This window comes from Nanorana parkeri, unplaced genomic scaffold (assembly GCF_000935625.1).
Source record: "Nanorana parkeri isolate BGI_ZX_2015 unplaced genomic scaffold, ASM93562v1 scaffold575, whole genome shotgun sequence".
In the NCBI taxonomy this organism is placed as follows: domain Eukaryota; kingdom Metazoa; phylum Chordata; class Amphibia; order Anura; family Dicroglossidae; genus Nanorana; species Nanorana parkeri.
Window position 1 is genome coordinate 821,237 of NW_017306843.1, and position 12,813 is coordinate 834,049.

Here is a 12,813-nt window from a genome sequence, read left to right on the forward strand (position 1 = left end):
CAGTACAATCCCGGATATGGAGCACTCATGGAAGACAGGAAGGCACTCATGGAAGGGATCTCCCTAAGCGACCAGCGAACTCACCCTTAAGCTCGCCACGAACCAAGGGAACAGTGAGTAAGAGGCAATCTACAGCCCCAGGCCCCTCAGTTTCAGTTACCTCAGGAGTCATGGTTACCTCAGGAGTCACAGTTACCTCAGGAGGCACAGTCCCATTACAAGATGTCCCTGCCACTGACACCCCTGCATACTCCCTGCGTAGTGATATTCTATGTGTACAGGAGACCCACTTTTGTAAAGATAAACCCCCTATCTGTAAAAACAGATACTTCTCGCACTATTTTTTTGCCCATTCGGAAAAAAAAATAAAGGAGTAATGATAGCTATCGGGGCCTCCGTCGCCTTCCAACAACATGACCTCCAGATAGACCCGGAAGGCAGGTATATAGCTTTAGTTGCCACGGTCAACAACCGGATCCTCACCTTAGTCAATGATTACGCACCAAATGTTCATCAGAAGAAATTTATTGCTAAGGTACTAGGTGAAATTGAGGCCATGCGCAAAGGCCACCTTGTTATGTGTGGCGATTTCAACGATGTCCTTGATCCGTCCTTAGACTTCTCCAACCCTCATAGAAAAGGTAATCGCTCCCTTCCCTCACGTCTTCGATCAGCTGATTTACACGATGCCTGGAGGTGCATCCAATGGAGGTCCTTTCCTTCCCTTTTCACATTTTGAATTTCTGTTGCCAAGGCTAACTGTAGACGCCATACTTTCACCTCGTGTTGGGCCTGCTGGTTGACAGACACCAGATGCTTGGCACATATCATATGATGATTACCAGACCCGCATTCCCTCACTGCTAGAGACACTCTCCACATGCTCTAATTTTTTCTTATTAAATAAAAAAATGTAAAAAAATTAAAAAAAACACAAAAATATTGTTCATCCTCTCTGTATCACTGAGACTTTTAAACACCTCTCCCTGTGTAAGACTTTTTGTTTTTCTTTTTAGTTTCTGGGCATTCCAACCGATCGGTGTTGTAATATTTCCATGCACTGCTTATACCAACTCTGTACTTCATCTGCTGTACATGATACCTGTTGTATTGTTGTCTGATTTGTGCCCTGCCTTACGCATCTTGATTGTATACACCTATGAATTTGGGCATTGCCCTTCCTGTACTGTTGTATTGTTTTTGTATTTGTTGCTATCATAAAAACTCAATAAATTCTTTGTTAAAAAAAAAAAAGAATTATTGGGAACTGCGTGGAGGATAAGTGTTTAGGTGTAAGGGGTTTAAGTTGGTGTTAAGGGGAGGATTGAATTAGGGCAAGGGTTAGTTTACAAATTAAATATTAGGAAGGAGGTAAATGATTAGGGTTTAATCTAGGACTTGGGCTAAGTGTATGGGCCTGGTCACACCTTTTTTGGTGCATGTTTTTGCCTGACGCGTCTCCACTGCTTTTAATGGAACCACTGCTTTTAAAACGCAAGTGAACATGTGTCTCTGTGCCTTGCTATACTTTTCACATTGCACATCAACAGGCATGAATTTTGTCATGTCATGCACTGACATGCCCTAACATTTGGCGTTTGGATGCTGAGAGGTTAAGTGTTAGGGTCAGCATAAAGGTATGATTGGGAACCAGGGCATGTGGAGGTTTTTATTTTTTAAATGTGTTTAATGTGTTTGGTTCTCAAACTTAGGTAGACCGTTCCATTATCAAAACTGGTGACATTTTAGAATACCTGGATGGATAGTTAGATTTTAATTTAATCTGGTCAGGCAATTTAGATCCTCCGATTAAACTGTTATTATATATGCAATGTTAAAATTGTATGAATTAGTTTAAACTCCTTGAGGTTAGCTCACAGCTGGCCAGCATTAGGAGGCCCAGGACAAAATTGCAGGGAATATTTTATTTTAAACTAGCTGGGACTAGGTTCATGACAAGTCTCTCACAAGCGGCAGGGGTTGCAGTACTGGGACTGCCACAGTTTTACTTACAGGAGAACAAGTATATACATAGAATGTTTTTGAGTACATATCTAAGCTAATTGCAGGTTCACAGAAAGGACAAAAAGGGACATAAAGTCCATCTTTTGAAATATGCAAAACATATGCAGGAAAAATATATGATGACCCATTGCAGAATCATCTGAAGAAAGAGTTGTAATTGTCCACATCAATCCAGTTCTGCCTTTTATGTTTCCAATGCAATATGGGAAAATGGAAGTGAACATTTCATTGACAGTTACAAGAAACAAGAATCAAACAAGCATCTTCCTTAGACAATGTTAATCATCACCTTGGGGGTGTCATCACTGATGGGTAGTGACTCGGTGAAATGGGTGTGGCCTGGTCTACAATGAATAGCTATGTATGGATTTTTGGTTTTGGTTGGTGTGGTGAAAAAACAAATGGTATGGTTATGGCATTATGGTAGGTGTATAAGGAGATGGCTACTGTCAGTGGTGCCTGCTTGAGAAATTAAAAAAACTGTAATTTAGAACCCTCATGAATCTGATAAACATAGAATCATTTTTTACCATCTCTTATTTTTTTTCAAAACATGAAAGGTATTTCAAGTTCTGCGAATTCAGCAAACAAAAAGCTATACAGTCTAAAGGTCTGGGCACATGCAGGCCCAGCATCATTTATATAAATATGATCTCTGCTAGCCCATGCATCTATCACCTCACTACTATATTTACTAAATATTTTTCAAGCAAAAAAAGGCATGCGTTGGAAATTCCTCTCTGTTACTATACTCATGCAGACAGAGAGGTATTAGTTAATGTCACATAGGACAGAAAGAAAAAAGCATCAGCCAGTGGGCATTCTCCAAAACACCACTAAGCAGTAAAAAAAAAAAAACTCAACTCAAGCCATGTTCTTGCAAGGCTGGCCAAGGATGAATTTATCAGCACCTTCTGCTTTCTTAAGGGCTCGTACAAGACCATTGAGTACATAGTGATTCTGACTCTGGTGGTTTAAAATCTTCTAATCTGAATGCCTGTTGATCACTCATCCAAGCTAGGGTCCCAAAGAGCCAATGTCAGACACTGTCGACACCATAGTATTTATGGTACTCAGCAGACATCAAAGGAAATGCTTCACTAAGCAGGCTCAATTCAACCTTTTAGTCCCAGTACCCAAGAAGCAATCGCCAGTGTTGATATGGCCTCAATATGATAATTATAATATGTCAGTAACCCTGATCATTAGGTAGAGTAGACAGTATAAATGGATTGCTTTACTTTAAATACTGCCACTTTCATGTTCAAGTGTCTCTCATCAAAACAAGCCGTTACCGTGAACTTCTAACCAACAATATACAAAAATGTATAGGTATGCCTACATTCTGGCCTGGATATTTATGCATTTTTAATAAAACCTGCAGCTCAATATGACTCTTTGTGAAAGTCAACCTGCCAATCCCTATATGACATTTCATTGATGTATTTGTGCTGCAGTGGCATGGAGTACCAGAAGCTTGGGTCAGAAGACCTGGCACTTCACGTACATGATAAAATCAGTCTTTGAGGATGCTGTCTACTGGCCTACTTACCAGCTCCTTATCCAGAGCAATAAAAGTAGTTAAATGTGTTAATATTTTGCGGCAAGTTTTAAAGGACATTATTTAGTGGACTTGAATACAAAAGTACAGGGCAATGCCCCTCAATGAAAAAAAATGTTTTTTTCTAATGCACTACAGCACATGCTGTTGGGAAACCGAAAGTGGTATCTCAAATACTTGTGTACCAGTGCTTCTCAATTTTTTTCAGGAAGTCCTTGTCCATGTGCAGTATGTGGCCCTTTACTGAGCTGCAGTACCAATTATTGACTTTTTCCTGTTTTTGAACTTTCTGAACACTGGACCTTCACATATCTGGAGTGAATGAATGAAACAACCAGTATAAAAAACCTGGTTGAACTAAGTGCTTTAAGCCCCTGTTAATCTAATTAGGATTTGAAGTATTATTGGGAATTAAGACATGCTGATCTAACATCACATTAGAGCATTGTGCCTGAGAAGTTCATTCATGGCCAACCTCACCAACTTGTCTGCTTGTACTACTGCAGTATAAGTACGTATAGCACTCACCAGTACATAGTAGTAAGCATACAGAGCTGCCACATGATGCGTCACAAAATATTTATCACCAATCGCCTTCCAGTAGTATAAAATAAGCATCAAGTCTGCAAGAGAAGGAAACACAAAAACTTACAAAGTTTAAGGAATATAACAATGAGAATTGAACATGTTCAATAGCCATTAATTCCTGTGTCCATGTAGAGCAGCGGTTCTCAACCTGTGGGTCGCGACCGCGGCGGGGGTCGAATGACGATTTGCCAGGGGTCGCCTAAAGACATCCCAACTCTCCCGCTATTAGATAGCAGCTCCCGGCCGCCCGGGAGAGAAACACTTTCTCCCGGAAAGGTTTACTTTGCTTGATCGAGCAGAGTAAACCTTTCCCTGCTCTGGTTTTTTTTTTTTTCTGACATCGAAGCCGCCAGCCGCCGTCAGTCAGAAAAGAAATAAAAACAGCATAGAGATGCATAGCTAGATTCCTATTGGCTATTTCAATTTGCAATAGCAAGCTGGCTATTGCACCTGCCCTCTGCTGCTGTCAATCACTAGAAGGGGACCTGATGGAGAACTTCAGGTCCCCTTCTGCTGATTGACCGCAGCAGTGGGCGGGTGCAATAGCTAGTTTGCTATTGGCTATTGCAAATTGAAATAGCCAAAAGTAATCTAGCTATGCATTCCTATGCTGATTTTTTAAATTTATTTTTTGTCAGAAAAAAAAAAACACAGATCGATCAGTTCAATCGAGCAGAGTAAACTTTTCCGGGAGAAAGTGTTTCTCTCCCGGGCGGCCAGGAGCCGTTATCTAATAGCTATCTAATGGTAGCAAAATTAGAGCGATGAAGGAGCAACGAAAATAATTTTACTGTAAGGGGTCGCCACAACTTGGGCATTGTTATCAAAGGGTTGCGGCACTAGAAAGGTTGAGAACCACTGCTGTAGAGCCTCATGTGGCCCAGGCTGAACAATGAAGCCACTCAGTGGCTAGATGAAAATGTTTTTAATAATGCCAGATTGTAAAGAAAAGAATACTTACCTGTCCTGCTTCCTATTTAGCTATGCAGTCCAAAACAATTGACACTTCCGGAAGTGTCAGATTAGTCTCCTTACTCCTCTGTAGTTCCTTCCACCATATCCTATATCACCCATTATTAAGCCTCAACTTCTGCCCAAGTCAAGTTTAAGCCTTCCCCATTCTTTTTGTCAAAATGCCAAAGCTTTTGCTTCCCATGGCAGTTATGATGCTTTACACTAGAATGGTATTAGGTGGGGCCTATCTGCCAGAAGAGGAGGGGCCTAATCTCAAGTTGGGGAGATGTCAAGGTGCCAGTATTGTCCAGAGAACTTGAAGGGGGCTCTACAGGCATGGATTTGAAGACGAACACAGGTACCTTGAGGGCTTGTTCACAAGATCTCCAGACCATGTCCAGACCAGAACAGTTTGTTTCCGGACCAAAAAAGCATCCCAATGTATCCCTATGGCATTTCTGGGCTCGGTTCACACCAGCACAGTCTGTTCTGGTCCAGACCAAAAAAAAGATACTGCTTGTCTCATTTTCTCTGGTCTGGAATGCATTGGAACGCATGAAAATGCATCAAAAACGCATACAAACACATGCAGTAAAAATGTCGCAAAAACGATGCAAAAACGAACTGCACTGCATTTGCAGATTTGCTCCAGATCTGGTCCAGGCATGGTGTGAACATAGCCCCAGGCACGGCAAGGTGTCTGCACTTTAGCATTGTTGCTACCTTAGAAATATTGTATGCCAGGACAGGTTCATTTTAAAAAGAATAAATATTCCTGACATTTTAAAAACCATGTTTAATTAAGAGTTACATATATCTGCTATCTATACACTGTTAAACAAACTACCAACAGTGGCATGATGCTTACCTGAAAGGCAACAGCTCCATCAATGTCTAACCCTGTAGCCATGTAGCTAACGGAAGTAGGTTAGGCTATGTATAAAACGAAGTGTACCAGAGGATCCTACGTCACAGTAGGATCCATACTACCCTATGCATATATTCCGTATTACTGGATTTCTACATGAACTTGTTTTTTTGTCTTAAAAAAAAAATATTCAATAAGAATATTGTCTCATAAGGGTCTTCTATTGAATTTAGTTATGTATTCACTATATGTATTATATGAACATGGATCCCTTTTAAACTATAAATGTTTGATAAATGCTATATATATTACCTAATTTATATTTATTGTTAGCAGTTAAATTGGTGCAGTGGTTATTATTATTATTGTCCTTTTTCTTTCTTTACTGTGTTCATGTCTACTTACTATTTAGATTTACAGAGCACAGGGTAGTATTTTCTAAAATACTATTAACTTCTGCTTACTATTTTGTTTATTCTGTTCACTTCTACTTACTGTTTAGTTGTTTGTTCATTTGTATTTACTATTTAGATTAAAAGAGCATAGGGTAGTATTTTCTGAAAATACAGTATACCATAGACCCTTTTATATATGTTTTTCCCTTCCCCATAGAGAATAGCCCTTTCACCAATTGTAGAAAGAATTAAAATTCACCCAGATCAGGATGTCTGGAACCAGTTTGGTACAATCAAGCCCCCATGCTGTAACATGCAGTTACCTGAGATGAGGTAGCCTGAGGTTATTGCAACATTCAGCTTGACCATGTATGGTTCTCCCCTGAAAAATATAAAACCACACAGAGAGATCATTTTAACATATTCTAAAAAGAAACATCACTTCTGTGCCACTATCACTGTTATATAGCTCAAGATTTGTGAAATGAGGTGATTATTAAAGGCCATTTTTTGTAGCTTGTTGCATATGGTAGACAAAGCTGTCTGTAGATGGTATAAAACAAAAAATACACATGCATACCATTAATGCAGACCTTGCAATACAAGCAAGGTACATTTATTAACCTTGCTCCCCCACCAATGCTAAAATGCTGCACAAAATGAAAAAGACTAAGGAAAAAAGTTAAAGTACTTCAGGGGATAATGTCATCCTCCTTCTGGTGAATCCCCATGCAATACTGAGTAGCCCAAATCTCACAAGACAACACTCAAACGCAGTCAAGGAGTGTGTTCAAGGGATTTGGCCAATTCTTGGGCAGTGGCATATCCAGGGTATGGAACATATGGCACATGCTCAGTGCACCACTTGAAAGGGGCACTGCTCCGTGGGTCAGCAAAAGTTCGCCAACCCACGGAGACAACTCATTTTTTTTCCTCTACCCGCCTCTCTCCCATACACATCTCCCTGCATGGCTCTTAGCAACTTGGGGATGCTCTGGCCCCCCTCCTGCCCAGCTTCTGGCAACCAGTGACATCACTTGTTGCCAGGAGCTGGGCAAGAAGCCGGCTAGAGCATCCCAGGTGGCTAAGAGCCGGGTGGGGGGATGTGTAAGGGCCATATACAGCTCCCCGTCCGGCTCTTAGCAACTAGAGTGGATGGGGAGATTTGTATAGCCCTTACACATCTCCCCACTCAGAAAAAGTAGCTCATGTACATTTTCCAGCGATAGGCATTTTTCTGCTTGTGACAAAACATTCCGGTGTGTACAGGAGCCATAAAATGTATAGGATTCCTTGTCTTGAGCGTTTTGTCACGCTTAGCTTTGAGCGACAAAACACCTAAGTGTGAACAGAGACTTGGGGATCTGTACAACCCCTACACTTACTGAAAAACACCTCCAACTCCCCCTCCCCTTAACCTCCCCCTCACCTACCCATGCACCTCCACCCTGGGGGCTGAGGAATATCTTTGACCCCATAACTCAGGACCTCAACAAACAGTTTGATATGGTTTTTGTGTAGGGGTGACATGGGCATTTTTACTGTATTCTGACATAGTAATAAACTTTATGTGATGACATAATGAATTGTTCATTTGAGGGGTGATGTTTTAGTGGGTGGATTTATTTATTTTTGAGAAAATCAAATCAATCCTCTTCGGCTCAAAGGGTAGCACACTTCTTTGCAGATTTTCACCTGCTGCTGTTCTGTAGAAACTGACATATCCATTCAAATCACTTCCTACTTCCTGGGGACCAAGTGGGAGAGTCTGCCTGCAATAGTAACGTGATCAGTTCCAGTGTAGTAATAAGAGAACCAAGCTGAGTAAAGCACTGAGCCTATCACATAAACTGAAGATTACACGTCTGGGTGCATTCTGTACTTAGGCCCGGTTCACACCTGGGCGTTTTGTAGCGCGTTCCTACGCTCTGCAAGACTCTCAAACACCGAAATCCCATTATTTCCTATGGGTATGGATCAGACCTGGGCGTATTACAGGCCGTATGAACGTGCTACAAAACGCCCTACGCCCAAAGAAGAAGTACAGGAGCTTCTTTGGGGCGTTTTTGTCGCGTATTTCCATTGGGATACAGCCAAGTAGCCCTCGGAAACGCGCGTTTGTCACGTGTTTTTTTACCGCGACAAACGCGCATATTCGATACGCCTAGGTGTGAACCCAGCCTTAGGGTGCACAACCCCCCATGGAAGCTTTCTTTTGGCGGTTTCACAAAGTTTACTGGCAACCGTACATGTTCTATCAGGTTTTTTTGTTTTTTTTAACAAAAGCGGTTTTCCTGAACTAGTTTCTACCTTTGTTATACCAGTAAACAAATTGGTATACATTAACTGATAACAAGCAAGCCATATCTACAGTGATTAATCATTATACATTTTCTTCACCCAGCTCCTAGTCACAAGCCCCTTATAAACCAGTCAGACATGTTTTTTCTTACTGGAGATCTTTACAAAATGATGCAGTGCTTATTAAATAAATATAAAATAGTGACAGTTCCTTTTCCAGCGGATTATAAATTATCTACTAAAACCCCTTTAAGTAACAGTATACATATGTAATATATCAGATAGTACAGTAGACAGGGTAATAAAACATGACCATCTGTCTTACATACAACAACAGTCACCCAGGCCTTACTGGAAATGAGTCACCAAAACATACAGTAACATGATTTGTATATACTAAAAAAAAAAAACTGTCTAAAAAGATAAGACTTTTTTGTTTTTCAAAGGCTTTGAATAAAACCTTTCCTTATTTTATTTAATCAAAATAATTGTAATACTAGTTTTCGGCGTATGTGTTCTTTATAGAAAAAAAAAAAAGCTATAGAATTTCAAAAGTATTTTTCCGCCTGAGTGAAACAAATGCATTTAATCCATTTTGGAAGAAATGAAGCCCGAAACATTTTCAAGAAACAGCTGTCATTGGATTAAAATGAAGTGTATTTGTTGCAGCTTCATATAACAACATCAGCTCATCAAATTGAACCTCTCTAAAGCAAAAGCAGATAGATAAAAATAATAGGAGATGAAGTATTAGATGCAAGATCCTATTATGATTATCTCAGTATATGACTTGAAAAGAAAAATCAGAAATATTACTGAGAATGGCATGATATTGTGGAGGGCCACTTTTCTTACAGTCACAGAAAGACTCTCACCAACAAGCATCCTCCAATTTACTGGTCTTTGGTATTCATTCATCCGCACACCATACGTGCGCACAGCCGCTCCAGTGTGAATGGAGCCTTAGGGAGACATGTTGTGCTGTTGGAGCCACCTTACCAGCGCCATTGAGCATGCCTGGAAAACTTTGGAAAATCTGGACTTTTGAGTGATCATTTGGATCCCAGCCCTCTTAAAGTGACACTAAACTCAGAAGTTAAATCTTACAAATGTATTCAAGTACCTTGACTATTAACAATGCTAATCCTGTATGTGTTTATGACCTTTCTGTTTAGTAAAACAAAGACTATCCCCTTCCCGCAACCATAAATTTGTAGCTTTTTTTTATGTATCACTCGGCTGCAGATCCTCAAATCATCTCTAAATTTGTGCCGACACCGTCTTTCCTTCTGGAGGGTGGCTACTTTTGTTCCCCTGGACCCTGTGTATGTGTAAATTAGCCACTGCTCCAAGCATGCTCCCGTGATGGTCTACAATCTCAAACTAACTGGTATCACTGGAGCGAGCTTGTGCCGGTAGCTAATTTACACATACACAGGGACCATGGGGAACAAAAGTATACACCCTCCAGAAGGAAGGGCAGTGTCAGCATGAATTCAGCGAGGATTTGAAAATCTACAGCCGAGTGATGCAAATAACTATATTTTTGTTAATAGTGAAGGTACTTTAAGATTTAACTCCCAAGTATAGTGTCACTCTAAATATTTAGACTAAAACATTGTTTTGTTACCGGTTGACCCAGGCAGTAGTTCCATTGATTGTACACTTCCTGTAATAGGGTAACAACGCTTTGTGTTCTAGAGTGAAATCATGACAACGTTATATCCCCTGTGGACAGGGTAGTTTTAGATGGAGTTTAAGCTTAAGCTGGGTATGCATGGTTATATTTTCTTCATTTAACTTGTAGGATGAAGAAAATATAACAGATTCCTCTTTCCAACTTATGAGCATGGATGGAGGAATCCTCTGCTGTTTTCATTGTATTCTGACAGCGGACGTCGGCCGTTGTCAGAATACCCGAGTTCAGCTGATTGGTCGCAAGCGCTCGGCTGAAGATTTTTCAACCTGCTACTTCGATCAGCTGATCGAGGGATGCCGAGATGAAGGGTACTGACAGGGGCGCCCACTGTGCAAATTTTGTCCTGGTTCTTCAAGAACCGGACAAAACGTGCACCATAATTTGCACCATATATAGACTACTTAAGTGTTAAAAGAAAAACACTGTTTACGTAGTTACAGCATCAGCTTTTTTTCTTTTGGGAAAAAAGGTTTAAACCATATGGATAAAAAATGACTGTTGTAAGCACCCCCTCAGTAAGCTTGTCCTAACCCCTGTAACATTCACTTTTAATAACAGCTTGACCTGCATGTAATATAAAGCCTCTGAAATTAAAATAAGGAATTCATAGGCTGAATAATATGAGCATCTTGAGTCCTAATAAATATAAAACATATCATGAAATACAGTAGGGAATACATAGGGATTGCCAATGCTGACCTTATTCTGAAAATGATAGTTACCTTGCTGTTTCTGGCTTCAACAATTTCTGAGTAAGTGACCTGGAACAAGTATGTAGCATAAGAGGTCACAACAACTGACCACATAATTAATCTGGCTCAGTAATTTAGAAAGTATGGAAGCCATTGGATCAACATGAAAGACAGGCAACTAGAATTTTAAAGTAGAGGTCAGCAATTGCAACCTACATATTCCTCTCAGTACAGGTTTCCTTCATGTATATACAGGCTTGTGAATTATCCACTATTTCCACTATGGGCATTAACGTATAACTATCCCTTTACACTTAAAGGGGAGCACCCCCCACTCCCGTCTTCCACTCTTATAATCATCTATCTCCAACCCAGAAAGATATCGATGCCTAGATCACAGAGTCGCTTATCAAAAATCGCAAAAGGTTTTCCTGGCACACTCACAAGCTAGCATGTAAAAAAACTTGTCTCACACTGAGGTTAAAAACAGAGGTTTGGGGGGTCTCAGCTGCCATTGGGATGTGCGGGATCCCTTGTACGTCTCTGTGCCTTTAAGGGGGTTGGGCTTCCTCCTGACAAACCTGCACCCAATTTTATCTTCTGCCCCATGTGCTCCAAGATGGAGGCTCTGATAGTTTAGAGTTAGGACCGCACTATAAAAGGTGCCTTGGCGCGGCTGTGCGGCTTTCACATTTTCTGCAGAAGACGTTATCCAAACCTCTGTTTTTAACCTCAGTGTGAGACAAGTTTTTTTACATGCTAGCCTGTGAGTGTGCCAGGAAAACTTTTTGTTATTTTACTGTTTAAAGCCCATTCCGTGTGCACCTTACTGTAAAGCTGGTGACGAATTGATGAGTGCGTTTGTCATCTGTTTTGCTTATCAAAAATCTTCCCAGGCCCACACATTCACTCTGCAGTTCTATTGATTCCTAAGGGATTGTAGAATGCATCCGGGGGGTCCTGACACAAAGTGGTATAAATGTCATTGTACCAAAGGTGCAGTTACACTTTAAAAAAAATCTAATTTTCCAGAAAAATAAAAAAACATGATTATTTGTAGTGATTTGGCCCTTGGCCTACACACAGTTCTTAGTTCTTGGTCATCTTCATGTTTTTATGAATAAAAATGATCAAAAGATAGCACCTCTTACCAAACTGGGTCAGCATTGACAGCATCATCGAATAGTAAAATATACAAGCAGAAGCATCCAACTACCAGCGCATGGAACGTCGACACTGTCCTAAGGAGGAAGGAAACTCAATGTCAGATATGATGATTGTAGTTGTAATAGGGAAATTGTAACAAAAACAGTAGAGTACTATATGTGAAACTTTGTTTATGTGCAACAACAGTTCTTTTTCTGGAAAAGCTTTCAATGGATCCACTCTCTTCTTCATGTCAAAGCAGTAGTGATACATGGAGGATAAATGCCAGGAGACATTAAGTTAAAAATGTTCATCAGCTATTTGAGATCTGATTAAATCGCTTACAGTGGACACTGCACCTTGATGCTTACCAGTTTTAGTTTCCTGCAGAATCAGCTTACTAGCACACACAACGGGGTCTCCATAGGACCCTGCAAGGGAAAGGAGTCACCATAAAACACGATATCTGGGCCAGTGCTCAGAGTACCAGCTGATTCTGCAGGAAACGAAAACTTATAATTGTCAAAGAGCAGCATCTGTTGTAAGTTATTTCATCAGCATTTGAAAAAGCTTAAAAGGAGAAC

The 12,813-nt window shown here is 40.5% G+C and overlaps 1 protein-coding gene across 2 annotated transcripts in view; it reads right to left on the minus strand.

Moving 5' to 3' along the window:
* TMEM56 (transmembrane protein 56) overlaps positions 1–12,813 on the minus strand; it is a 63,740-nt gene that overhangs the window by 22,460 nt on the left and 28,467 nt on the right. For both annotated transcript variants that reach the window (XM_018562375.1, XM_018562376.1), the window contains 3 exons: positions 12,235–12,324; positions 6,715–6,773; positions 4,115–4,209 (listed from right to left, as the gene is read on the minus strand). In XM_018562375.1, coding sequence (XP_018417877.1) covers positions 4,115–4,209; positions 6,715–6,773; positions 12,235–12,324 — 244 coding nt within the window. The remainder of the gene's footprint in view (positions 1–4,114; positions 4,210–6,714; positions 6,774–12,234; positions 12,325–12,813) is intronic.